The following is a 27,402-nucleotide window of genomic DNA, read 5'->3' as shown; positions in this document are numbered from 1 at the left end:
TTGATCGTGTCCCTGAACCTGGTGCTCTGTTTCTCTCTCTCTGTTTCTGTATGTTCACCTGGTTGGGAAAAGTGTCCTCCTAATTGCAGGTCCTCATTGGGCAGGCTCGGATGTCGGTATCCCTAATCTGCGACCGGAGCCTCATTCTTATTCTACAAGTGTAAAATTTAAAAATAGGCTTAATAAAATATCCTGAAGAAATTTATTCAGTACAATATTAATTGAAATATCTTTTATGGTTCATCGTTTATCACCAGTTTCCATCCAACTCCATTTGCTCTTCCTGCAATAAATAATAAGCATGGCTTTATTTGGCGTTAGGAACCTCTCAGAGTAAGCTCAGTGTTGCAGTCTATCTATAGAATAAAACAAAATGACTGGAGGGAAGAAGAGGAACTTCGGCAGTGAATGCAACAAAAAGCTTGCATGATTGTTAGTTTAGTTTTATTCTTAAGTGCTTTGTTCATTGATCTGCTGCAGCTGGGGGGAGAAAGGAAGATTTCAGTACAGTTCAGCCCAGACTACAACAGTCATTCTGTGAAAGAAATGGAAAGCTAATCGATTTTATCACACATTAACCTGGCATTGTTAGCAATTCAATTTTGCTGGAGAATAGAAGTTGCTTTGAACTTTAAATTGGAATTCACATGGTATATGGCTCCAGGCATGCTGCAGAACTTGGTAGCAGCAGTAGGAAGCCAGTAGACTATCTCCACTAACAGCACGTCAGGCTTCAAAAGAAATTAATAGCTATCTTTAAACAGGATAGGTAGTGCAGCAAGGAAATATGGGAAAGGATTTGGAACAGGATTTGTGAGTAATTGTTATGCAATTGCCATACTGCAGTAGTTAACTGTGATTAGAAAAATTAAATGGATGATCCAGCAATCACAATATTCTACTGCATTATTAATGTGGAGATCAGAAATCTGAAATAAAACTTCTTGGCTCAGGTCTTTAGCTGTTAGCAAAATCCAACTGGATCAACTGAAGCTAATTGTGACAAAATCTCTTCCAGTATTAAAAGAGGCAAAATGTATCCAAACATTAACAAGCTCACTGCAGGGGATAGAGGACCTGCTACTAATTTGCATTGCACAACATATCAGTTCATTTCAACATGTTCCTGCATGATATGGAAAAAAGATTATTCAAAATGTCATTTTCAAATGAATATTAGCTAGCCTTCAATCTTCAATATGGATCAGGGTCAGCAATTATTGATAAAATGGCAAAAGATTCCATGTAGGTCACAAATCAATTAGTCACCATTTGTCTCAGTCAATAAGTAAACTCAACATTTGCTGAATAGGTTTAAAAAGCAGACTCAAAAGCTGCCATTTTCTCCAGAATTTGGAACGCAAGACAAAAAGGTGAGATGGCACAAGCCGGCAATGTGGAATGATAAACAAAGGTAATTTTCCAACACTCAAGCTGGAAAACAATGCAGTGCATATCTTAGAAGTACCGCACTCTCTTCTGTTTATGGTTTATCCAGGCTACAACCCACCTCCAAATACAGAAACAAACATTGACTGGGCTACCTCTTTTATTTAAGCACGAGTCAGATATAATTTGAAGAAAGATTCCCATTTTGATCTGCACCAAGATTAAAAGAATCCATTCGGTGCCCAGGAAAAATGTTGTCAGTTCTCTGAGCCAATCAGTAGAGACCAGGACTAAAAACAAATAGAGTAGAACTCCATTGCAATTTTTTAGTTGCAGCCAGTATCTGACAAAGGGCAAGACTGAACTGAACCCACAAGTGCCTTTTGAGATTGTTCCAGATAACTCTCATGAGCACTCCTTCATGTCCATAAAAGGGCACGGTGACATTTCCATCAGTTGAAACCTTCTGAAGGACTCAGGAAGCACTTCAGAGAAATGCAATCCCCTGTCCCAGAAAATGGATCCATTGAAGCTGAGGAATTGTTTTACTGAGTTCATCTGCCTGGAATGGCTCCCAAGAACTTTGTTGGAGCATCTACCAGCATTAAGTTGCCACCGCTATGTTAATGACCCCATTCTGCCATTGGAGAATGCCAATCTGAACTAAGTTAACCAAAGTGTTATTGACTATATCTAAGTTGCATCATTGATGATAATCTTAAGGCCAAACGGAATAGAAATTTGTTCTCGATATGGAACTCAGTATAGCATTCAGTTCCATAATTTAGTTCTAATGATTTCAAAACAAACAAATTTTGCATTTGAAAAAATCAACAAGATGCTGGAGGAACTCAGCAGGTCATGCAGCATCTATGGAGAAAAGCAGATGATCAACATTTTGGGTCAGGACCCTTCTTCAGGACTGAAGACAGGAAAAGGGGAAGCCCAATATATAGGGGGAGAAACAGAGCAGTGATAGGTGGAAAAAAGAGGGAAGGCAGGGTGGGCACAAGGTGGTGATAGGTAGATGCAGAGAGAAAAAAAAGAGAGGCTAGGAAAGGGAAGAAAAGACGCAAGGTGGGGGTGGGTGGGGGTTGGTTTACTTAAAGTGGGAGAATTCAATGTTCATCTCATTAGGCTATAATATCCCAAGACAGAAAATGAGGTGTTGCTAGCCCGAAGATGAAAAAATTCTTTTTTCTCCTCGCCCAGATTTCTTTGTCTCTCCTTTCCCTCTCCTCCCCTTCCCCCCATGCCACCTGCCTCCTTACCTTTGACCCATCCCCCAGTGGATCTGCTCTCCCCTCCTCCCCCACACCTGCCTATCACTACCCTGTGCCCACCCCTCCTCCCCTCTTTTGTCCACCTATCACTGCTCTGTTTTCCTCCCTGTATATTAGGCTTCCCCTTTTCCCATTTTCAGTCCTGAAGAAGGGTCCTGACCCGAAACGTTGACCGTCTGCTTTTCTCCATGGATGCTGCCTGACCTGCTGAATTCCTCCAGCATCTTGTTGTTTCCTTCAGCTAGATTCCAGCATCTGAAGTCCTTTGTTTCTCAAATTTTGTACTTAAAGTACAATATGCGTACACTACCATATTTTATGTTTAGTACATGCGGTTAATGATGAAGTATTATCCCCTAAATGTTCATTACCATATTTGATTTCATTTTTCGCTGTGTGAAACTGGAATCATTTGTTCATTTTTCCAGGGCAATTTAATTCTTCCAATCTCACCACAGGTTAGTGTATGTTACATAGACCATCATTCATGTGTGTGCAAGATCCTACTCATTAGATGATCACATTGAAAGCGTTTAAGATGTACAATGAAACAATATTTTCACTTAAGAGGAACAGCTTTGCAATTTTGTTAGCACCTTAAAAAATTACTCCAAGTTACATTTTAAAATAAGCAACTTCACCTCAAGAAAATCACATCAGAAGTGTTGGTGTGGATTCATGACTTATATCTAATGAAATGAGGAAGCCAAACAGAGGTGTCACTGCAGTAGTTTTAACGAGGAATCCACGGATGTTGCTTCCTAATCAGTGTCCTCTCTTCTCCAAAAGTTATTTACAAAGAAAATAATCTGCAAAGTCAAGACTTAGCTGAATATTTGTTTGGTTGGTCAGTCAGAAACCAGGTTAATTCGACAAAAGAATATATTCTGAATATCTTTGTACAGCTTTTAAAGAAAAATAAATATTTTGGAATTCAAATCTGCCCTGAAGTCAAAAATTCATCACAAGTTCCCCTCCTGAGCCATGCTGTCCATAAAAGAGGCTCTGTACACCTTAGTTATGAAACACTAAAGTGGTTTGCATGTCTAGGATTTTTAAAGCCTCAGATGCGTGAAGGAGTATCTGAGTCTACATTCCCATGACTGGTAAGTAATGTCACCTGGTATCCGAAAACAAGTAAAAGCCTCAGTTTCTATCTGAAAAGTATAAACCTGGATCTAGCTTCTGAAACATTACTGTTGTCATTACCCCAAAGCAATTAGTTATTCCAATTCTGCATTGTAATTATTTTAGACTACCCAAAGAGTATAAACAGGAAACATGGGCTTAGAAATACCTTGGCATTAACAGAAGGACACTGAACGATTGCTGCACATTATTTTAATGATTGTCTCACACATAAGAATGCCTAGCAACTTCTGGAAATGCCCAAGGCCTATGTCTCCACTGATAACCCATTTCAACCATTCCTTTACACACAGTGGATCATACAAAGATAAATGCAGGACCCAGGCTGGATTCAGGTCGAGGGCTTTGGCCGGGAGAGAAGGTGGGGGCTTGGAAGCTTGATCAACATTTGGTGGATTAGGGATGACGGGGTGGCCTGGGTGTTTGGTGCCCAGAAGTCAGGACCTCGAACAGGAGGGGTCCCGTGACTGGGATCTTGGAGGGGTGTCTTGAAATGGAAGACTGGCAAGGTTGCAGAGATCCACACCCAAGGATGAGGATTCAGAAGTCTGAGATGTGGTCCAGAGATCAAAGCCTTGCACAAAATGTGGGGAACAGAGAGTCAGGGATGAGGGTGGAGATGTGGAAATTGAAGCCTAGAAAACAGGAAACAAGGTTTTGAGAGACAAGAGAGTCACAACAGGAGGTCATGGGGGTGTGGTTCAGCAGTGTGTATTTTTGGGAGGAGAGGGGTTATTGGGAGACAGGGTTGTTGAGCCACCCAGTGTAGGCAACTTAGAAAAAAAATTAAGAGGGACCAACATGGATTAGCTTGCCAGCACCGTGTTGGAACATACTCCAGGAGGCCCTTGTCAAATGCATTTCTACAGAGTTGGTGTTGCTTTGAAAGTTTAGTTGCTCTAGGATTGACCAGTGATGGTCACTGTTTGGAATAATGTGATGTGATCACATAATATGATGAAGCAATGTTCCAAAGAGTCTTTTTTTTGACAGGAAACAACATCAACTCATGCACAACTGACACAACAAAAGGATGATCTGTAACAGGAAGGAAGTAAGTGAATTTTGGTCACATTGAATTTCAAGGCCCTGCTAATTTCCTCTCAGTTGTTTTGCAATAATGACAGTGAATGATGCTTCAAAAAAAAATGAAAACATCTCAAATAATTCTTTCAACAAAAATTCCGTATAATTCTGGATTATAAAAGATATAATTCTGGAAACTTCCGACTTACACATATTGGCCTTTATTTCTCTTATAGCTGGGAGGGTTGTGTTGCTTAAATGGAGGATGTTACTCCCCCCACTCACGTTCAATGGTTACGGGATGTTATGTCATATCTAAATTTAGAGAAGGTCCATTGTTCTATTTCTGGATCTATTCTGAACTTTCAAATATTATGGGGACCTTTTTTGAACTACTTTCAAAACCACTGATTTGGTGCTTAAAGTACAATATTGACCAATACTATTATGTCTTTAGGGTGTTGTTTTTGTCTTTTTTCTAACCAAACAGCTTCGGTTTTGGTAGTGGGGTTAGATTTTTTTATAATAAAATTATTCCAATTTAGTAATATTAATTAGTTATCATTTCTGTTTATCAATATGAAGTATTGTGATTTCAAGTGTGATTCAATGCAATGTATTTTGTAACATTTTGTCTTTTCTTTTGTTTCATGTACTTTGTATTTTCTATTTGGAATTAATAAATATTGAAAAAGAAAGAAATAACAAAAATTCCATATTGGGTCATTAAAAAGTTACTTGGCTGAAAACATTAGTTGTCCGTGGATTATTTTAATACTTCATTGACTGGCTGAATTAATCTAAAAGTCTTAGCAGTAGGAGCTCACATAAATATCTTGGAGGTTCACACTTTCTAAAAGAAACAGATGAATATTATTTAATTTTAGAAAATTTAACATTCTAAATTTCTATTGTTTATGACTATTTTTTGATAGGTATATGCTAATATTTTAGAAATTTATTTTTCCTCTATTTCTCAAGATTTCTGTCAGAATTTCTTGGAAAGTAGGTGATCAGTTCCCAGATTCCCTTGAACAGTAAAGTTCAAAGGGCAATGATAAATCCAGAAGACAGTTCTGATGAAAGAAATAACATAAAAGTAGTTGAGGAGAGACCATTAGTGTGCAAAAGATAGTGAGAAGGAAAGTTTCCAGGACTGAGAGGAACACAGTATTTGGTTGCAAACTTTATATTTGTGCCTTATCATACCAGGTTAACACACACACAGGTGCAGATTTGCTTCACATTGGCAAAGGTTCATGAAACTCATCAGTTAAAACAAAACTTGATGAACTTTCCTTTTAATTTCTTCCTTTTTAAGTTTATCTGCATAAATATAAACTCTTATCCAGCTCTATCTTTTGTCATCCAGGAAATACTGCATTCAATATTCACTCCTCAAAGTAACATTCCAAATATGTAAATGCCTTGAGCCATCCTAAGGTTGAACAACACACAAGACTTCATTATTATTTTTAGCTTGGATGTGTCTGTACTGGTGCTAGCAACAGAAGGTTTGGCTGTGCAGGAACAGGCGAAGCACTAAGAACTATGCTTGGAGAGGTTAAATGGGAATATATATCAAAGTGCTGGTTGTGAAAGCACATCAGAGTTGACATGGCAAATTACTGTGAGTGAGCGAGGAGGTAAGTGATCATCTTCTCCTCACTTTACACCTCCTCTGCATCTCTCAATTTGGGTATCTGGAAATTCACCAGGCTCTTGTATTGATTATTAGCCTAGGTATGCAATAACTAAGCCAATGTCAACATTTACAGGTCTGCTAGTAGCCATTGGTGTGCATCGGATACACAAATAATACCAGTAAACTAATCCAACCAGCAATCTTCTTATTTCAATTCTGCATGTGTCCTGTCCCTGACCAGCTCACTCAAAGGTAGCAATATTTCTCATTTTTCAAAACAAATAAGTAGAAAAAAACCATGGCACTTAGATATAAATCATCATAGCTTATCATCTTAAAACACTGTAATCAAGACTAAACCTGGTAAGCAATTCATTGTACTGATTTTCAGACTAAGAGAAATTTAGATTCACACAAACCATTAGGTTGGATGACATGGTATTCTGTACATAGGACTCCATGTACCTTGCATCATCTCATCTTGTCAATATATCTTTCCACATAAGAATGTAAGAATATTGAAACATTGGAAATAGGAGAAGATGTTGGCCATGTGGTACCTTTATTCCTTGCACTATTCATTATCACTGTGGTATTATCATTAATCTCAGCCCTGACTCCACTTTCCTGCTGTTTATCCATTATCTAAAAATGTGCCTTTCCCAGACATGATAGATTCAATGATTCAGTCTCCACAGCTCTCCAGGTTTTTGAATTACAAAGATTCATGACCCTTTCATAGACGAAATTCCTCAAAGGCCAACCCCCTATTTTGAAACCATATCCCATTGGTTTCAACATCTACATCTAAATGAAAATGAAAAACAAACTGCAGATGCTAGACATCTGAAATAAAAACAGAAAATGCAACTCAGTAAAGCAGGTGGCATCTGTGGAAAGAGAAACGGAGTTAATGTTTCATTTCAAAGATCCTTCATAAAAACTGGGAAAGAAAAATAGAAAAAGGTAGTTTTAAGTTGAAGAGATGGTGGCAGATGGGAAAGACAGAATAAACGGGACACCAGCGGATATATCTGTCAGTATCTACCTTGTCAAACTCCTTCAGAGCTTTTCTTTCCCCCCAGAAAAAATATTTTCCCCCCCAAAAATATCACCTCTCAGTGTACAGGCCAAACATGCTCAACCTTTCCTCATAGATCAATTCCTTCATCCCTGGTATCAACCTTGTACAAATTCTCTGAACGGCCTCCAGAGTAAATACATCTTTCCTTAAAAAATGGATGAAAATTGTACGCAGTATTCCAGAAGTGGCGTCGCTAGTTAAATTCTTTCTGTCTCCTGTATTTACTTGGCTTCCCCTTAAATACATCAGTGCTACTTGCTTCCTGGCCTCAGTCAACTCCATGTGATCACCAGGTCCACATTCTCACCATTGGGTGAACACAATTTAAAGAAGGCAAACAGTATCTATTAAGGAGCTCATAATTCAAAGATATAACATGAAAAATCAAGAACACCACTTAATGGGCAGAAACTGTGATTTTACTATCTCATTTTAGAATTCAGTTCCAAGTGAGCATTCAGTGGTTAGTAATTGAAGTGTACCTGAAAGGCAAAGAACATTGAAAAACTCAATACAATTGCACCTCAGCGAAAATATTACCACATCATTGAATGAAATATTTGCTATTTCATTTCTTCCTGCTGCAACTACACACCAGAAGACAAATTTGTTTTAATACTACTGTAAAGATTTCATACATTTGTTTAAATATACATATAACGCTACATGTTCCTGAGGGAGGTGAGTAGATATGTGCAACACATTGATGCAATCACAAAGAAGGCACACCAGTGGCTCTACTTCATTAGCAGTTTGAGGAAATTTGATATGTCACCAAAGACTCTTGCAAATTTCTACAGATGTACGGTGGAGAACATTCTGATTGGTTGAATCACCCCCTGGTATGGAGGCTCCAATGCACAGGATCATAAGAGAATGCATAGGATGTCAACTCAGCCGGTTCCATCACAGGGACAACCCTCCCCACCATCGAGGACATCTTCAAAAGGTGTCACCTAAAGAAGGTGGCATCCATCACTAAGGACCCTTACCATCTGGGACATGCCCTATTCTCGTTACTACCATCGGGGGGGAGGTACAGGAGCCTGAAGACCCACACTCAACATTTCAGAAACAGCTCCTTCCTCTCTGCCATCAGATTTCTGAACTGTCCATGAACTCATAAGCACTAATTATTCATTTTTCATTGCACTATTTAATTATTTTTTAATTTCTAGTAATTGAAGTGTCTTTGCACTGTACTGCTGGCGCAAAACAACAAATTTCACGTCATAAGACGGTGATAATAAATCTGATTCTGAGCCGGTTTAATCTCTGTCCACTAAGTTCCTACTGTCAGTTGCCACAAGTAGGGAGACAATATGCAGAGAGTTCACCAACTATACAAGGCTGGAGGAAATACCAGAAGAGGGAATGGCAGCTGTAGAGAAATCCAGGTACCATGGAAACAGCTAATCTGCTACTCTATCAACACAACACTGACTGGGACAGATTGATTAAAGACAAAGGATAGTTTTACAAGAGAAAGGAAAATCTCAAAAATGATGATGTCTCATGACACACTTCTTGATACGTTGGACGATCCACTACCCTGTGAGTACACAATGTATTTGTCTTTAAATAAGAGTGCGCACTTGCAAGAATACAACATCAAATAGTTTATGTTAAAAGATCCACATGTTTGTCAGAGCTTCATTCAGAGTTTAGTCAGGGAATTTTGGAAATCAGAATGTTACCATCAGTGTCTGGTTTTGCCGTGGACACAGAGTAGATATACACAGTAATTTAAAATTATTATTCATAGTTTCCAGTGACAGTGAGCATTCAATCACATTCACCATCCATTGTTTTAACCTTCAAACTCTGTTGGGCAGCTGCAATTTGTAATTCATGTGAGGCAACAAACAGCTCAGGCCCCTCCAGCATTTGCCAAGTGAATCACAAGAATGAGAAGGAACAGGCCTTTGATTAGTTGTGTCCTCCTTCAGTGCACCCTTGGTTGAAAAGCCAAAAAGTTTTCCGACTGACATTCAATGGAGGGATGTGGGGGAGATGGACAGTGTGTTGCCTCTGTCAGAAGACTCTTTTAAGATAAAATAAAGTTATTCCCTGTTTTTGAAATGGAGATTCCAATCTTTGGTTCATATTTTTATTAATCATTTGCGAGACATAGATAACCCTTAAAGTAGGTGATTTTCCAGACCATTTTATAAAGAAATTATACATCTGTTGCATTGCTATCAGCCTGGAGTCACATGTGAGCCAGACCAGGTAAGGACAATTGGAAAAGGATATCAAGTGAACGAGATGGATTTTTAAACAATTCAGTATTTTCAATACCATTATCACTTATACTAGCTTTTTACTCAACTGAATTTAAATTGCTCGGCTACCACACTCAGATTCTCATTTTATTTCATATTTCACAACTCTAACAATGTAGAAAAAGGCCATGCAGTCGATGCCACCAGCAGAACAATCCCATCAAACCCATGTATCCAAATTGTTTCCTGGTAACCTGCTTTCTTTCACATGTCCATCAATCTTCCACCACTGTCAACTTCCTGCTTGCTATGCTGGATACAATTTATATCAGCCAATTACCAAGCTTCGTATCTTTGTGACGTCCGAGGAAACTGTAGCACCCAGGGCAGATTCGAAGACATGAAGAAAATGTGCAAACTCCACAAAGTAAGCACCCAGTGCCAGAATTCATTCTACATCCCTCAGCCGTGAGACAGCTACACTAGTCACTGTGCCATCATGCCACAGCATTTTCATAATCATTAGTCAATGTCAATGGAACACAATTCCAGTTTAATTACCACTAAGTTACAGCACCCCAGTTAAATATTAACAGGGACAAAAGTCTGATGTCTGGACTACACAGTGCTTAATCACCACTGAGAATCAAAGCACAGGAAAACCTCACAATGGAGTCATCACCACCTGGACTCCGCACTTAAGTGGATAGCTTGGTTGTTTTTATTTTCCAAGTGAAACACCCAAGTGAACATGGTATAATACAACTTCTGAAACTTGAGGGTCACCTGTAGCGCAAATTGTACGAGTATTGAATGCATGACTAAAGATTTTATTCTACTGAATACAATGGTAATATACATTCAACAATCCTGAAAGTGTGATCTGGATAATGCAACACTGGGCATCTCAGAAATGAAATGTACTGCAATCTTAGCAGAAAACCCACCAAAAATGTTTTGAAAAATACAATTGACGAAACACTGTATGTGCAGCTTCTCAGAGAACATTTTTCCAGTTACTGATAAAGTACAAAACCATCACAACCAGCTCTGATCCCATTCCTGTCTGACACCCACATCGATGCAATTTCAGCAGGTAGTCACTTGTCTGTAACCATGGTGACCTTCTTGATATATATTATCACTTCCCAAATCCCGCAATAGTGAGAGTAATTGAGGAAGCCGAAATGACACAACAAGTGTAACACATTGTAAATTAGGATCAGACTTGGATAGACCAGTGCCTGATGTTCCATGCACTCAGAAGCCTGGCTGCTAAATAAAATGATGCTTTTTTTTCCATTTTGCTTACCTTAAAGTAACAATCGAAAGAAAAATTTTATTCATCACGGAATCACAAACTAGGAATATACTAAAAGTGAGAACTGTAGCCTGTGGAAGACTATTGATTAGGAAATTGAAAATGCAAAATGCAAATGCATTATGATCTAATATTCATTTGCAGACAATGAAAGAAAGAAATGGCATGTCTAAGGTACAAGGCCAGACTCTCCCACCTTGGACTGAAACTCTCTTGGGAAGGATAGTGACAGCTCCAGCTGCAACCTCCTCTTGCTGCAGTACTGGTGTCACTTTGGAACCCCAGCTGTCTGATCCAACCCACAGGAAGTGGCCGGTCTGATTGGCCCTTTTTGTTGCCTCCAGCACGCGCCTGCGGAAGAGGAGAAGGAACAGGAAAGAAATTACATTAATGCTGATGTACTGGAAACAAAATCCATGGGGAAGAAAGTACAAAATTTATGACAGAACTCTAATTTAATTACTGCACTATTACAGATCCACAGTATATTGTTTGACGAGAGTTGTGAATTATCCCTCGCGTTTAGAAATGGCACTTGCTGTTTGTTGACAAATCATGGTTAGCAGCTCTGAATGCAGAGGCATTTCAAAGTGAGGCAAGTCCCAGACTTGCATGTTAGTGCTGCAAAATGCAGATATCCTGGAAATAATGCCAGATTTCCAGGGGAGAGATCTGTCAGTTTGCCCCTTCATGGTAGTTCAACAGTCTTAACGGACTTTCCCCAGCAATACATCATGGAAATACCGCTCAGATCCTGCACCAGAATCAGACCAGGCACAGAATACAAATCTCCACCGATTTTATTGGGTTTGAATGGGCATACATTTAGGAGGCAAAGGGGAAGGAAAGATGTTTTGTTATTCAATTATTTTTTTTCTTTATTTTTATCTATTTAAATCATTTATGTGTGTTTAATTAATCTTAATTGCCTTTATTATTAAAACTATTTTAATTACTTCATGTTAATAATTTTAATGTTTCTGAATGAGGGAGAGACATATAAAAACTATTAAAATGACCTAAAATGAGTCAAAGCTCCATGCCCAGCTTTGCCAACTGAGATGTCCAGTTCAAGGGCAGGACCTCTGTTTTGTGCTGCCAGCATTCTAGTTCAGACCCAGGTGACTGCAAGCATCCAGGGTCCATCAGCACCAACATGAGCAGAGGAACCAAACCAGCACAATCAGGTTATTATTTTTCCTTAGAATCCTTAACGATGAATAAGATGGCATTTATCATTATTTTTAAATATCATCTTGCTGAATAGAATGTGACTTACATTTGAAGTGGTTAATTAGATTTTTTGTAACATGTTGTTGCAGGTGAAGAGATGAAATGCTGATCTGTTGATTCATTATTTTGATTTAAATTAGTACAGTTTTCCACTTCAGATGAGTTGATGTAAAAATAGAAAGGGAAAATGCTTTGGATGATAAATTTTTGAAACAAAAAGAGAAAATGTTGAAAACATCCAGCAGGTCAGTTTTTCACTGCAGAGAGGGAAGCAACATTTCAGGCTAATGAGCCATCCTCAGAAGCTGCAACTGACCTGTCCCTGACCTCTCTACTTTGGATCCATAACACTCCTTTGAGGGCAGATTACAGAGCTGAAAAATTAATTCTGTTCCTCTCTCCATAGATGCTAGATTCGCTGCTGGGTATTTCAAGGATTCTCTCTTTTTATTTTAGATTTAAAACATCTTCAAGTATTCGGTTTTCAATGGGATATATGCATGAAGTTCTTTCTGTTGCTTCACATGTCCAATTCTTCTTCTTTATCTGTAATAAATACCTGTGGTCAAGACTACTGTATCCAACTGAATCCCTTCTTTAATTTAGTTTCCCTGCCTAGTTGGTAGTTATCTATAAATGTTGCCACCTAACATGAAGCTCCATAAATTTGATACTTCTTTCATCCACTGTGTCAGAACTTACCTGATGTCATCTTCATTTGCAAATATAATGACTCCACGTGCATTGGGAGTTTCCAGAAGACGCTTGATAATTTTGTCAAACTCTGCTCGTTTTGGGTCTCGTGGAATCTTCAGTGACTGGGCCACACAGACTCCACCTAGAGTGAGAGGTTTAAAAGAAAAGTTTCAGCTTGAGATCAGTTGGGGAGGATTCTGGGTTTGCAAAATACTATGGAGCATGAGAATACAATATCAGTGTTGTAAAATGGGACACTTATTGACTAAATGCAACTAACAGCAAATTTAAAATTAGTTCAGTTATCAATAGCATTGGAAAATATTGACAACAAAAACTCCAAGGGTTGTTAGAAAAGCAGCAAAATTAAGCACCTCACTGAGCCCTTCTATTCAAAGGGGATTTCCATCCAGGGGAACAGTGACAGTATGGCTTTATTTTAATCATTTTACTTTATTTTAGTATTTTAAATGATTTTTACATGTTATAATGTATTTGTTGGGTTTTTAATAGACGCTTGATAATTTTGTCAAACTCTGCTCGTTTTGGGTCTCGTGGAATCTTCAGTGACTGGGCCACACAGACTCCCCCTAGAGTGAGAGGGACCCATTGCAATTCACCTATCAGCAAAACAGGTCTACAGCGGATGCCATCTCCCTGGCTCTACATTCAGCTCTGGAGCATCTGGACAGTAAAGACACATACGTTAGACTATTGTTTATTGACTACAGCTCTGCCTTCAATACAATAATTCCAAGCAAGCTTGTCACCAAACTCCAAGACCTAGGACTCAACACCTCCCTCTGTAACTGGATCCTTGACTTTCTAACAAACAGACCGCAATCAGTGAGGATAGGCAGCAATACCTCCGGCATGATTATTCTCAACACTGGTGCCCCACAAGGTTGTGTCCTCAGCCCTCTACTCTACTCCCTATACACTCATGACTGTGTGACCAGATTCCGCTCTAACTCCATCTACAAGTTTGCAGATGATACCAGCGTTGCAGGCCGTATCTCAAACAGCGATGAGTCGGAGTATAGGAAGGAGATAGAGAGCTTAGTGGAATGGTGTCATGACAACAACCTTTCCCTCAATATCAACAAAACTAAAGAGCTAGTCATTGACTTCAGGAAAGGGGGCGGTGTACATGCACCTGTCTACATCAATGGTGCTGAGGTCGAGAGGGTTGAGAGCTTCAAGTTCCTGGGAGTGAACATCACCAACAGCCTGTGCTGGTCAAATCACGTAGATACCACAGCCAAGAAAGCTCACCAGCGCCTCTACTTCCTCAGGAGGCTAAAGAAATTTGGTTTGTCCCCTTTGACTCTCACCAACTTTTACCAATGCATCATAGAAAGCATCCTATCTGGATGTATCACGGCTTGGTACAGCAACTGCTCTGCCCAGGACCGCAAGAAGCTGCAGAGAGTTGTGGACACAGCCCAGCGCATCACGGACACCAGCCTCCCCTCCTTGGACTCTGTCTTTACCTCTCATTGTCTTAGTGAAGCACCCAGCATAATCAAAGACCCCACCCACCCGGGACATTCTCTCTTCTCTCCTCTTCCATCGGGTAGAAGATACAGGAGTCTGAGGGCACATACTACCAGACTTAAGGACAGCTTCTACCCCACTGCGATAAGACTATTGAATGGTTCCTTTATACAATGAGATGGACTCTGACCTCACAATCTACCTTGTTGTGACCTTGCACCTTATTGCATTGCACTTTCTCTGTAGCTGTGACACTTTACTCTGTACTGTTATTGTTTTTACCTGTACTACATCAATGTACTCTGTACTAACTCAATGTAACTGCACTGTGTAATGAATTGACCTGTACGATCGATTTGTAAGACAAGCTTTTTACTGTACCTTGGTACAAGTGACAATAATAAACCAATGCAAATACCAATAATAGTTGGTTGTTACATAACTTTTAATAGATTTTTTTAGGCAGGCACAGTAGTGTAGCAGTTAGCGTAACGCTATTACAGTGCCAGCGATCCGGGTTCAATTTCAGCCACTGTCTGTGAGGAGTTTGAACGTTCTCCCCTTGTCTGCGTGGGTTTCCTCCCATATTTCAAAGACATACAAGTTAGGAAGTTGTGGGCATGCTATGTTGGCGCTGGAAACATGGCGATATTTGCGGGCTGCCCCCAGAACACTCTATGCAAAAGATGTATTTCACTGCGTGTTTTGATGTACATGATGGATTTTGATGGATTCGAAATTGGCTGTGTGGGAGAAGACAGAGAGTGGTAATGGATGATTGTTTCTCAGACTGGAGGCCTGTGACTAGTGGTGTGCCTCAGGGATCTGTGCTGGGGCCATTGTTGTCTGTTGTATATATCAATGATCTAGATGATAATGTGGTAAATTGGATCAGCAAGTTTGCTGATGACACTAAGATTGGAGGTGTTATTGACAGCGAGGAACGCTTTCAAAGCTTGCAGAGGGATCTGGACCAACTGGAAAAATGGGCCAGAAAATGGCAGATGGAATTTAATGCAGACAAGAGTGAGGCGTTGCATTTTGGAAGAATAAATCAAGGTAGGACAGACAAAGTAAATGGTAGGGCATTGAGGAGTGCAGAGGAACAAAGGGATCTGGGAGTTCAGATACATCATTCCCTGAAAGTGGCATCACAGGTAGACAGGGTTGTAAAGAAGGCTTTTGGCATCCTGGCATTCATAAATCAAAGTATTGAGTATAGGAGTTGGGATATTATGGTGACGTTGCATAAGACATTGGTGATGCCAAATTTGGAGTATTGTGTGCAGTTCTGGTCACCTAACTATAGGAAGGATATTTGTAAGATTGAAAGAATGCAGAGAAGATTTACTAGAATATTGCTGGACTTCAAGAGTTGAGTTACAGAGAAAGATTGAATAGGTTAGGACTTTATTCCTTGGAGCGCAGAAGAATCAGGGGAGATTTGATAGAGGATTACAAAATTATGAGGGGTATAGACAGAGTAAATGCACGTAGGCTCTTTCCACCTAGATTAGGAGAGATAAGTACAAGAGGACATGGCATTGGGGTGAAAGGGGAAAGATTTAGGGGGAACATTAGGGGTAATTTCTTCACTCAAAGAGTGGTGGGAATGTGGAACGAGCTGCCATCTGACGTGGTAAATGCGGGCTCACTCTTAAGTTTTAAGAATAAATTGGATAGATACATGAATGGGAGAGGTCTGGAGGGCTATGAACTGGGTGCAGGTCAATGGGACTAGCGGAATAAAGTTATGGCACAGACTAGAAGGGCCAAATGGCCTGTTTTCTGTGCTGTAGTGTTCTTTATGACTAATAAAGAAATCCTATCTTAATGTCTTTGAATGCAAAAGGCATTCAAGAATATTTCTATTCATTCACAGGCTTTAACAGTAGGCAAAGCTCCACTCCACTGCATTTGGCTTCCTAATTATTTTCTATCAAAGCCCCTTGGGGCATTTGAGGAGTGGGATCTTTTTACCATCGTCTTGCCATCAGGACCTCACCTCTTAACTCCAGAATGAACAGGATGGTCTGCACCTGGACCAGGTGTTTGTGTGTAGGTTGGCACCATGGCCATTAACTGCAGGCAACCAGGCAGATCCAATAAGATCCAGGCTAATCAGAGACTGGAATTTGGCAGTGATATTCTGCCCAATTCCTGACTGATACCTGAACAGTAAACAACCAAAATGCAATTGGATATATTTTATCCACTCCGCATGTGCTCAGAAGGACTGGGCTCCTGGACCAGCCACCATTTTCTACATAGAGGAAGTAAAACAGAATCAAGAGACTCTGATAGTGTGGCACCTTGGCAAAAGACAGCATCTCCCATTTCCATTCCCCATCAGCAGTGATGCCTTTGGCTGCATTGAAAACTGAACACTGCAGGAGAGTCTGATATATGTGGAACACAAAACATTGAATAGTAACAGGCTGTTTGGCTCACCTTGTCTGTGCTAACTATGATGCCAATCTAATTGATCCCATTTGCCTGCATGTGGTCCACATCCCTCAATTCCCTGCCTGTCCATGTGTCTATCAAATGCCTGCTAAATGCTGCTATCATATCTGCTTCTACCATCTCCCTGGCAGCATGTTCCATGCACTTACCACTCTGTATAAGAAACTTGCCCTGTTCATCTCCTTTAAACTTTCCCCTCTCACCTTAAAGCTATGCTCTTTAGTAGTTGATATCTCCACTCTGGGAAAAAGGCTCTAACTATCTACCCTATCTATGCCTCTCATAATTTTATGTACCAATGATAGTTCACAACATTATGAGAGGCATAGATAGGGTAAGTAGTTAGACATTATCTCCAACACTCCAGAGAAAACAATCCAAATTTCTCCAATCTCTCCTTAATACACTCCAATCCAGACAACATCCTGGTGAACCTCCTCTGCACCCTCTCCAAAGCCAGCACAACCTTCCTGTAGTGTGTTGACCAGAACGGCACACAGTACTCCAAATGTGGCCTAGCCAAACTTTGATACAGCTGCAACATGACTTGCCAACTTTTGTACTCAATGCCCCAACCAATGAAGAAAAGCATGTTGTACGCCTTCTCCACCACCCAATCCATTTGTGTTGCCACTTATATGGAGCCATGGACTTGGACCCCAGGATTCCTCTGTACATCAATGCTCCAAAGGGTCCTGCTGTTAACTATATAGTTTCCTCTTGCATTTGATCTCCCAAGATGCACCACCTCACACTTGTCTGGATTAAACTTCATCTGCAATTTCTCTACCCAAATTCCTGCTGTATTCTTTGACAATTTTCCTCACCTTTCACATCTCCACCAGTTTTTGTGTCATGTGCAAACTTACGAATCAGACAACCTACATTTTCATCCAAATTATTTATATATAAATATTGCAAACAATAGAGATACCAGCACTAATCCTCACAGAACATCATTGGTCACAGACTTCCAGTCATAAAAACACTCATCCACCACTACACTCTGTCTTCTATGACCAAGCCAATCTTGTATTCAACTCATCATGGATCCCATGTGACTTAAACATCTGGATCTGCTTAGCTTGAGGCACCTTGTCAAATGCTTTACAGAAGTCTACATAGACAACATCCATTACTATCACCTCATCAATCATCTTCGTCACCTCCTCAAAAAAACCGAACCAAATTTGTGACACATGATCTCCCCTGCACAAAGCTGTGCTGATGACTGCTATTAAGTCCATGCTTTTCCGAATGTGAGTAAATCCTGTACCTAAGAATCTTCTCCAATATTCTTCCTTAATCTGATGTACAGCTCACTGGCCTATAATTTCCTGCTAATCCCAGTTGCCCTTCTTAAACAAAGGAACAGCAGTGGCTGTTCTCCAGTCTTCTGGAACTTTGCCTGTGGATACAAAGATCTCTGTCAAGGCCCCAGTAATCTCCTACTTGCCTCCCTTATTCTCCTGGGATTGATTCCATCAGGCCCAGGGATTTATCCAAGACACCCAACACCTCCCCTTACTTAATATCAACATGCGCTAGAACATCAACATAGCCCTCCCTGGTCTCACCATCATCCATGTACTTCTCCTTGGTGAATGCTGATGTGAAGTACTCACTTAGGACCTTGCTCACTTGCTCTGCCTCCAGGCATAAGTTCTCTCCTTTGTCCCCAAGTGATCCTACCCCTTGCCTAGCTACCCTCTGGCTCCTAATATACATGTAAAATGCCTTGAAATTCTCCTTAATCCTATTTTCCAAGGACGTTTCATGACCCCTTTTAACCCTCCTAATTCCTTCCACTTCCTTTATATTCCTCAAGGGCCTTTTCCAACTTCAGCTTCAATACGTTGCCTTTGCCAAGATCAGCTTAAAACCTGCCATAATTTCTGAATATCTACCATCTAGGAAATTCCAACTGTCACATTTAACAAAGTTTTAAACTCTAGGGTTGGACAATTGAATGAAAGTTTTTTTTTAATTCACTGCTGTTGTGCATTCCCACATTCCATTATAACAAAGTTTCAAAACGGGATGCCATTCTTTGGTTTTATCCACAAACTGAGTGCTTTTTGTCAAACTCAATACTTTACAATCATTGCAAAGTAACAACTTGGTGAGACTTATAACTTGACAAGCACATTAGCATTTCAAATTTATTTTAAACATTACTGACACTTACATTGAGGGAGTAGATTTGCAATGCTTTTCCAGATATTCATAATCTGATTTATTATAATTTTAATATTGTACATCATCATCTCATCTTTTTGATGACATTAAGCAAAGTAAGCTAAGAAGTGCAGTCTTTACTGAGCCTCTTTTGTGTTTTCAACAGGGCACAAACAAAGCATTTTGAAGCACAGGTCAATGAGGCAGCATCTATGGATTGACAAGCAGACGAATGTGCAGCTGTTGATATTGAGGTATACACTGTCATTGGGAAGCAGTCATGGGAATTAAAACTGCAACAAGCAGCTTTCCTGACTGATCGTGAATGCCGCAATGACTTTGGAACATGTACATTGCTAGATGATGTTCTTTCCTGACATAATATTCTAATTAGGAATTCTACATGGTTCAAGGTAACAAAAACAACAAAGATATCAGAACTTAATCTGACAACAATTTAAGGGGGTATCACTTGCAAATCATTCTGTGGGAAATGGCGAAAGACTCCAATTTACTACCCATTCCTATAAATTTTGACCTATTCCAAGTCAGAATGATAGGTGACAGAAATGGTGTTCCTAATCATCAATTATCCTTGATCCTTCTGGATGGGAAGGCCATAGATTTGGATGATATTCCCAGAGAAATCCTGCTGAGCTAAAGCAGTGAAGCCTTAGAGAATTTATACTGTTGCAATAGCATGGTGATAGTGGAGAGATTAGATAGTTAAGCTTGCAGATAGGATGCTGACCAAGGGGACTGTTGTGATTTGGATGATGTTAGGTCTCTAGACTAGACTGGATTTAGGCAAGTGAAGAGCTAATTGTCACAATCTGTAGTTGATAGGGAAGCTTTACTGGTGTTACAGCATTGCCTTCAATCGGTGATACTGAATGTTTCTGATCAATGTATGTTTCTACTTATTTGTTCTTGAAATGCTTGACCAGTACCTATTACACATACCACTGATTTGCTTGGTTAGGGCATTTCAGAAGGCAGTCAAAAGTAATCACATTGATGGATCTGGTGTCACATAGAGGCCAGGCTGGGTATGGATGGCAGATCTCCTCTAAAGGGCACTGTTGAACCAGATGGATCCAACATTATTGATACTAGCTTTATATTCTGTATATGGTAGCATGGTAGTGTAGTGGTTAGTGTAACGCTATTATAGCACCAGTGACCTGAGTTCAATTCCCGCCGCTGTCTTTAAGAAGTTTGTACGTGTTCCCAGTGTCTGCATGGGTTTTCTCTGGGTGCTCTGGTTTCTTCCCACATTCCAAAGACATACAGGTTAGAAGCTACGTTGGCGATGGAAGAGTGGCAACACTTGCGAGCTGCCCCCAGCACATTCTCAGTAACGCAAAAAGATGCACCTCACTGTGTGTTCGATGTACATGTGACTAGTAAATATTTAATATCTATACCAGATTTATATAATAAACTGAACTTAAGTTTGTCAGTGTGTGTGATGTGAATTCATGACTCAGGATCATTATTGTAGGCATCTGGATACTGGTCCAGTAACAACTGCTCTGCCAGCATACCTTGCATCTCCTGGGATATTGATGTCTGAACATTCAGCAATGATTTTGACACTGAATATCACAGGGAGATAGTTAGGCACTCATTGGTGGTGGTCTTCGTTTGGCATGTGTATGGAATTAATGTAATTTGACAGCTGTCATCCAAACTTTAAATTAACCTGTTTGGCAGGAAACTAAACAAGCTGAGTCAGGAATTTGTTTTGCACATCAGATGAATTCACGAGAAGAGTATAACACTGGCAACCGATGAAATCTGAACAGTTACCCCAACAAGTGGATTGGATTAAAGATGTTTTAAAGCGTTCATTACTGGTGTTTACTAAAGATGAATAATGCATCATGAATTTCAAACACTCATGAGCTGGCCATGGCTCAAAATTTATTGCAGTGCCAAAATGCTGCCAATTACCTTTCAAGCACTTGCAGAGCTTTAATTCGGTTATCTTCAAGAAACTGAATTACTTGCACCTCCCTTAATATCATTTGCTGCATTCGGTGCTCAAAGTGTGGCCTCCTCTACATTTGCAGAACACCTGTTCTCTGTCCGTAACCACGACCTGCACCTCCCCGTTGCCAGTCACTTCAACTCCCCCTCCCACACTATCACTGATATGTCAGTCCTCGGTCTCCTGCACTGCCAGGAGAATTCTGAGCTCAAACTGGAGGAACAGCACCTCATTTTCTGTCTTGGAACCTTGCATCCTGATGGCATGAACACTGAATTCTCCCACTTCAAGTGATCCCCATCCCCACTTCCCTACAAACCTCTTCCCCTCCCCTCCCCACCATGCTTCTTTTTTTCTTCCCTTTCCTAGCCCCTCTCTCTCTTTTCTACCTCTTTTTTCTTTCTCTCCTTACCTTTGATCAATCCCCCAGTGGATCTGTTCTCCCCTCCTCCCCCACACCTGCCTACCACTGTCTCTTACCTGCATCTACCTGTCACCACCTTGTGCCCACCCCACCTCCCCTCTTTTGTCCACCTATCACTGCTCTGCTTTTCCCTCCTACATATTGGGCTTCCCCTTTTCCTATCTTCAGCCCTGAAGAAGGGTCCCGACCCAAAACATTGACTGCCTGCTTTTCTCCACGGATGCTGCCTGGCCTGCTGAGTTCCTCCAGCATCATAGTGTTTTTCATCTTCAAGAAGGAGCTTGCAATAGTTTCACTGAATGACCGTGTTACCCAGATGTATTTTGTATTTACTAAGCAATGAAATCATGCAATGCTTTTGAGCAGACAAAAACATACATCACTTTAACTTTTCATGTCTGAAGACTGCATCATACAGATGGAACACTTTACACAGTAATACATTACATTCATATAAAGCCTTCCCATATTGAGAGATATATGGAATTAACATTAATTGAACTCAAAGTATTTTCTTCATGATCCTTAGATGAGTTATTGAAACTGAACTCATTATTTTAGTAAGCCATCTCGGAGCCTTACACATTATTGAGATTAATTTCAGGGTAGATTAACTCCTGATTTTTAAAAAATAGTGCAATACTTTGTAGAACGTGCATGTAAAAGTTTTCTGAAAATAAACCATCCAGCACATTTCAAAGATCTCCCCTTTTAATGCAGTCTGTCTCTATTGGCAGGTGTCCTTTTGTGGTGATTATTGTATAAAGGTCACATGAAATAAGCAATTAATTTGTCTGACTTTGTGGAAAAGGCATACTGCCATTGTTATTACTGGCATGAACTGAAGGAAAGTAAAACCTGCATTGATATAGTAGATATCACAATCTCAGAATGTCTCAGAATCTTTTAAGTCAATTACCTTTGAAGTGCTATTAATGCTGTAGAATAGGAAATGTAGTAACCAATCTGCCCACAGCAAGACATATCCGCAGCAAAAGTGATATCTATGATGTAATCTGTTTTAAGATCTTAGTTTACCATCTCCAGATTGGATTGGATGTTAATGTGCAGAAGTGGTGCGTTTGGAAGGGGAGGCAGGGTCGTTGGAGCATGTGTTGGTAGTGTGGTGTGTGGGAAAATGATGCAGGTAGGGACAGGGTGAGGGAATGATTGGGAGAACATGGATACATAGAGAAATAGAGGGAGAGATGTCGAGAGATGGAAAGAAAGAGGTCAAGAAAGATAGACATAGAGATTGATAGAGAAACAGAGAGCCCTTATGGATCAAAAGGCAAAATTGATTAAGCTGGTGGTGACGTTGCCGCTGTCAACACAGAGCCACCTGATCCAGCAGGGATCTTGCAGCAGACTAAGAACTGCTACCAACTGACTGGACATCCGAAGACACTGGTGTACAAAGAAACTGATCCTGCAGGTGCTGCTTTGAGGAGATCAAGGGGAAGGTGGAGGGGAGGGTGGGGGGAGGGTAGCAGGGGAAGGTGAGAATTGTTGGGGGGAAGATAGAAAGAGGGAGGGAAGGTGGGGGGGAAGGTGGGGAGGGGAAGGGGAGGAGAGGGGGGAGGGGGAGGAGAAGGGGAGGGGGAAGGGGAGAGGAAGTGGGAGGGGGAGGAGAAGGGGAGGGAGGATGAGAAGGGGAGGAGGGAAGGGGAGGAGGGAAGAGGGAGGGGAAGGGGGAGGGGGAAGGTGGGGAGTAGGGTGTAGGGGTGGTGGGGAAGGGGGGAAGGTGGGGGAGGAAGGTGGGTAGAGATGGGGGTTGGGGGTAAAGGTGTGGGGTTGGTGGGGGCTAGTGGGGCTGGGGGGGGTCAGGGTAGCGGGGGTAAAGGTGGGGGTGAAAGTGGGGGTGTGGGGTTAAGGTAGGGGGAAGGGGGAAGGTGGGGGGGTTGGGAGATGAAAGTGTGGGGTTGGGGGGTAAGTGGGGGTTGGAAGGGTAGTGGAGGTAAAGGTTGGGGTAAAAGTGGGGGTGTGGGGTTGAGGTAGGGGAAGGTGGGGAGATTGGGGGAATGTAGGTGGGGGAAGATGAGGCGAAGATGGGGAAGTAGAGGGGAACATGGGGTGAAGTGGAGGGGGGTGAGGGGGAGGTGAGGGGGAGTTGAGGGGAGGTAGAGGGGAACATGGGGTGAGGTGGAGGGGGGTGAGGGGGAGGTGGGGGGAGTTGAGGGGGAGGTAGAGGGGAACATGGGGTGAGGTGGAGGGGGGTGAGGGGGAGGTGGGGGGGAGTTGAGGGGAGGTAGAGGGGAACATGGGGGAGGTGGGGGGAGTTGAGGGGGAGGTAGAGGGGAACATGGGGGAGGTGGGGGGAGTTGAGGGGGAGGTAGAGGGGAACATGGGGTGAGGTGGAGGGGGTGAGGGGGAGGTGGGGGGAGTTGAGGGGGAGGTAGAGGGGAACATGGGGTGAGGTGGAGGGGGGTGAGGGGGAGGTGGGGGGAGTTGAGGGGGAGGTAGAGGGGAACATGGGGTGAGGTGGAGGGGGGTGAGGGGGAGGTGGGGGGAGTTGAGGGGGAGGTAGAGGGGAACATGGGGTGAGGTGGAGGAGGGTGAGGGGGAAGGTGATGGGGAATTTGGGGGAAGGTGGGTGGGGGAAGGTGGGGGAAAGGTAAGGGGAATGTGGAGGTAAGGTAGGGGTAAGGTGAGGCGAAGGTGTGGGGAAGGTGGGGGGGAATGATGGGGGAATGATGGGGAAAGATGGGTGTTGGGTAATGGTGGGGGTTTGGGGGAAAGTGGGGAAGCAGGCGGGGGAAGGTGGGGTGAGCTTGGGAGGCAAGGTGGGGAGAAATGTGGGGTATCTGGGGGAAGGTTGGGGGGAAAGGTTAGGGGAAGGTGATGGGAAAGGTGGGGGGGAAAGTGGGGGAGAAAAGTGGGGGAGAAAAGTGGGGGAGAAAAGTGGGGGAGAAAAGTGGGGGAGAAAAGTGGGGGAGAAAAGTGGGGGAGATGCTGGGGTAGAAGTTGGAGGAGATGTTGTGGGAGGTGGGGGAGAAGGTGGGGGAAGATGGGGGAAGTTGGAGTGGGAAGGTGGGGGTGTGGTGGTGGGGAAGTGTGGGACATGGGGACACAGGGAGGTGGGGGGAAAGAGAGAGCGAAAGGGAGAAAGATAGAATAGTATGATAGGGAGAAAGAGAAATAGATAAATAGAGAGATAGAGATTGAAAGAGAAATAGAGAGGTAGAGAGTAACATATAGCTGAGTGTGGAATCTATTACCCTTTTGTGTCTGTTACATACATTGACTCCTCCAACCTGCTCCTATGATTACTTTGGAGTATTGCGAGGTCAGTGAGCAGGAGGTTGCCATGGTTGCTGTTGTCATTGTGCACCTTAGATGAGGTCCAACCCTCCACAAACATAAACAGAACCCATCTCAATATGACGCAGCAAACCTTTGAACTGTGAAAAGCAAGCTCTCAGTAAAGGTACTCTGAAGAAGACCTTTTCAATGTGCAGATGAGAAAGCAGCTGTGGGCACTGGATATTTAGTAGGATGTGTACTTATAATTGCTTCAGCTGCAATGAATTCATCTTTCTTTCATTCACAAGTTTTCTGCAGCAATGGAATGCCAGAGACCTCCGGTCAAAGTAATCTATTAATATTGCTGTAATTGAGCAATTAGTATATGGTCGTTAGCCACCCACCCAAGGGGTTGCACACATGCAACTTAACATATTAAAATTGTGCAGAATTCATTAACTTGGAGCCAATTCTGAATACTTGACATTTTTTCTGGATTTAACCTATTACCTGTCCCCAAACTCATGACATAACAGGTGAAAATTCAAAACCATTGCCCTCATGTAGATGTTGTGCTTCAGTCCCTGGGAATGGAGCTGTGATATATCACCCTTTGTGTTGGAGGTGAAATTGTTGACTCATGATATAATGTGTTCAAAAGTGGCTGTAACATTCCAGATATTTTACAACATTCAGATAATGGAATTATTAAAATAAATAAAAACACAAAATGCTGGAAATACTCAGCAGGTCAGGCCACATCTGTGGGAAGAGAAAGAGAGTTAACGTTTCAGGTGGAAGACCTGGACAAGTTGGGCTGAAGGACCTGTTTCTGTGCTGTATAACTCTCTGACCCTTCGTCAGATAAAAATCCACTTGTGAATGTAAGAACCTATACTGATTTTGAAAAGATATGCTGCTCCCCATTTCTAACTTTTCCATGAAAAAAGTAAAGAAAAGCAAATGTTTGTTAAATTTTGCAGCAGCAGCAAAGAAGCAGTGAATTTGAGATACTAGAGCAAGGGAATTCTGTAAATGTGGAGTGTCATTCAGATAACAGAAAAATTTCCTGTGAACGTAGTTTCTGAAGTAGAAATTCAGATATTTTGCTTTTCATTTATGGCAATAACATTGCTGTTTCCTCTAATGATGCATCCAGAAAACGTTAAAAATCTATTGTAGCTTCACACTGCATTCTCAAAATGCTTTCATGGCACAAATCTGGACAACATACAGTAACAGCTTCCAATGCATTAATCATGCAGGTTCAAAGCACTTTGCCCAGAAACCAGATTGCATCCAAATTTGGTTTGCTCCCTGTGTTTCACAAGTACCTAAAGCAGAAATAATGCAAGATTGACCAACCAGTCTCAAATGACTTTCATGGCTGAGTGGTATTTACCATCCACAGTCCCAGAAGTAGTTTGTTGGTCCTAGGAATCTAGGATTAATGGGGATAGGTTAGATCAGGAGGAAAGCAGAGTCTGGGGTTGTGTGGGGAGATGATTGTGTTGTTGGGGCTTCAGAGAGGGAGATATCAGTTCAGGAATTTAATATTTCTCCCCGCTCTGCATGTGTCTTTCTGTAGGTATTAGATTTCTACCTGGGCCATTTAGATAATGGCATTAGATTAAATAGATCAGCAGAATGAGTGTGTGACTCAGGATGTGATGTGGGTGAGCCCCTTATGTCTGCTCTCTCTGACAAATATTTTTCCATCCAAATCTTCTTGTTCAACGTCAGATTTTGTCTGAAAATATACTTAAAGTAAAGGTGCCTCACATCAGCTAATTGTTGTATGTGAAATACTTCCCATTCATTTAAAATTACAGAGCGAGGAAAGAATCAACACAAAAGTCAATGTGTGTGTACTGTATAAGGATACAATTCCTTTGTAACAAACTGAAACTGGGGAACTCATCAAATGCAACGGGACTGCAGTGCAATGTTTTGTCTATCCAACAGCACCCTTTCTGCATGGCAAGGGCACCTTTAAGAACTGAATGCACCACGTAAGGCCTTGATGCATTGTTATATCAAACACTGCTGCCAATAAAGGATGTTCTGTCCATCCACGTTTGCAGTAATAGAAGAGAACAGGAAAATTGCAACCTCCAGTCATTCTTCCAATTTATCAATTGAATGTTAAGTAATTAATATTGAATTTGGTCCATTGCTACACAAATTGTGGAGTGGCACAGTGGAACAGCTGGTAGAGCTGCTGTCTCACAATGCCAGTGACCCGGGTTCAATCCTGACTTCCACTACTGCCTGCAGAGAGGTTGAACTTCTTGTGATTGCATGGGTTTCCTCAGGGTGCTCTGGTTTGCTCACACATCCCAAAAATGTGCAGGTTGGAAGATTAATTGGTCATTGTAAATTGCCCCTAGTATGTAGGTGAAAGGTGGAATCTGGGAAGAGTTGAAGGGAATATTGGGAGAATAAAATGGGATTCATATTGGATAAATGTAAATAGGTGCTTGATGGTCAAAACAGACTCAGTGAGGCAAAAGACCGATTTCATGCCCCATGGCTCTATGTCATAACACT

The 27,402-nt window shown here is 41.5% G+C and overlaps 1 protein-coding gene across 9 annotated transcripts in view; it reads right to left on the bottom strand.

The window, feature by feature from the left end:
* The window catches only part of LOC127580822 (metabotropic glutamate receptor 4-like), a 903,581-nt gene that overhangs the window by 463,194 nt on the left and 412,985 nt on the right, over window positions 1-27,402 (bottom strand). For 8 of the 9 annotated variants that reach the window (XM_052034744.1, XM_052034738.1, XM_052034740.1 and 5 more), the window contains 2 exons: window positions 13,058-13,193; window positions 11,319-11,473 (listed from right to left, as the gene is read on the bottom strand). The exons of the other annotated variant lie outside the window; for it this stretch is intronic. In XM_052034744.1, coding sequence (XP_051890704.1) covers window positions 11,319-11,473; window positions 13,058-13,193 — 291 coding nt within the window. The remainder of the gene's footprint in view (window positions 1-11,318; window positions 11,474-13,057; window positions 13,194-27,402) is intronic. 9 annotated transcript variants of the gene reach the window in all.

This window comes from Pristis pectinata, chromosome 20 (genome assembly GCF_009764475.1).
Source record: "Pristis pectinata isolate sPriPec2 chromosome 20, sPriPec2.1.pri, whole genome shotgun sequence".
Lineage (NCBI taxonomy): Eukaryota > Metazoa > Chordata > Chondrichthyes > Rhinopristiformes > Pristidae > Pristis > Pristis pectinata.
Note: the sequence above shows the minus strand (reverse complement) of the source record. Positions and strands in the feature narration are given on the sequence as shown.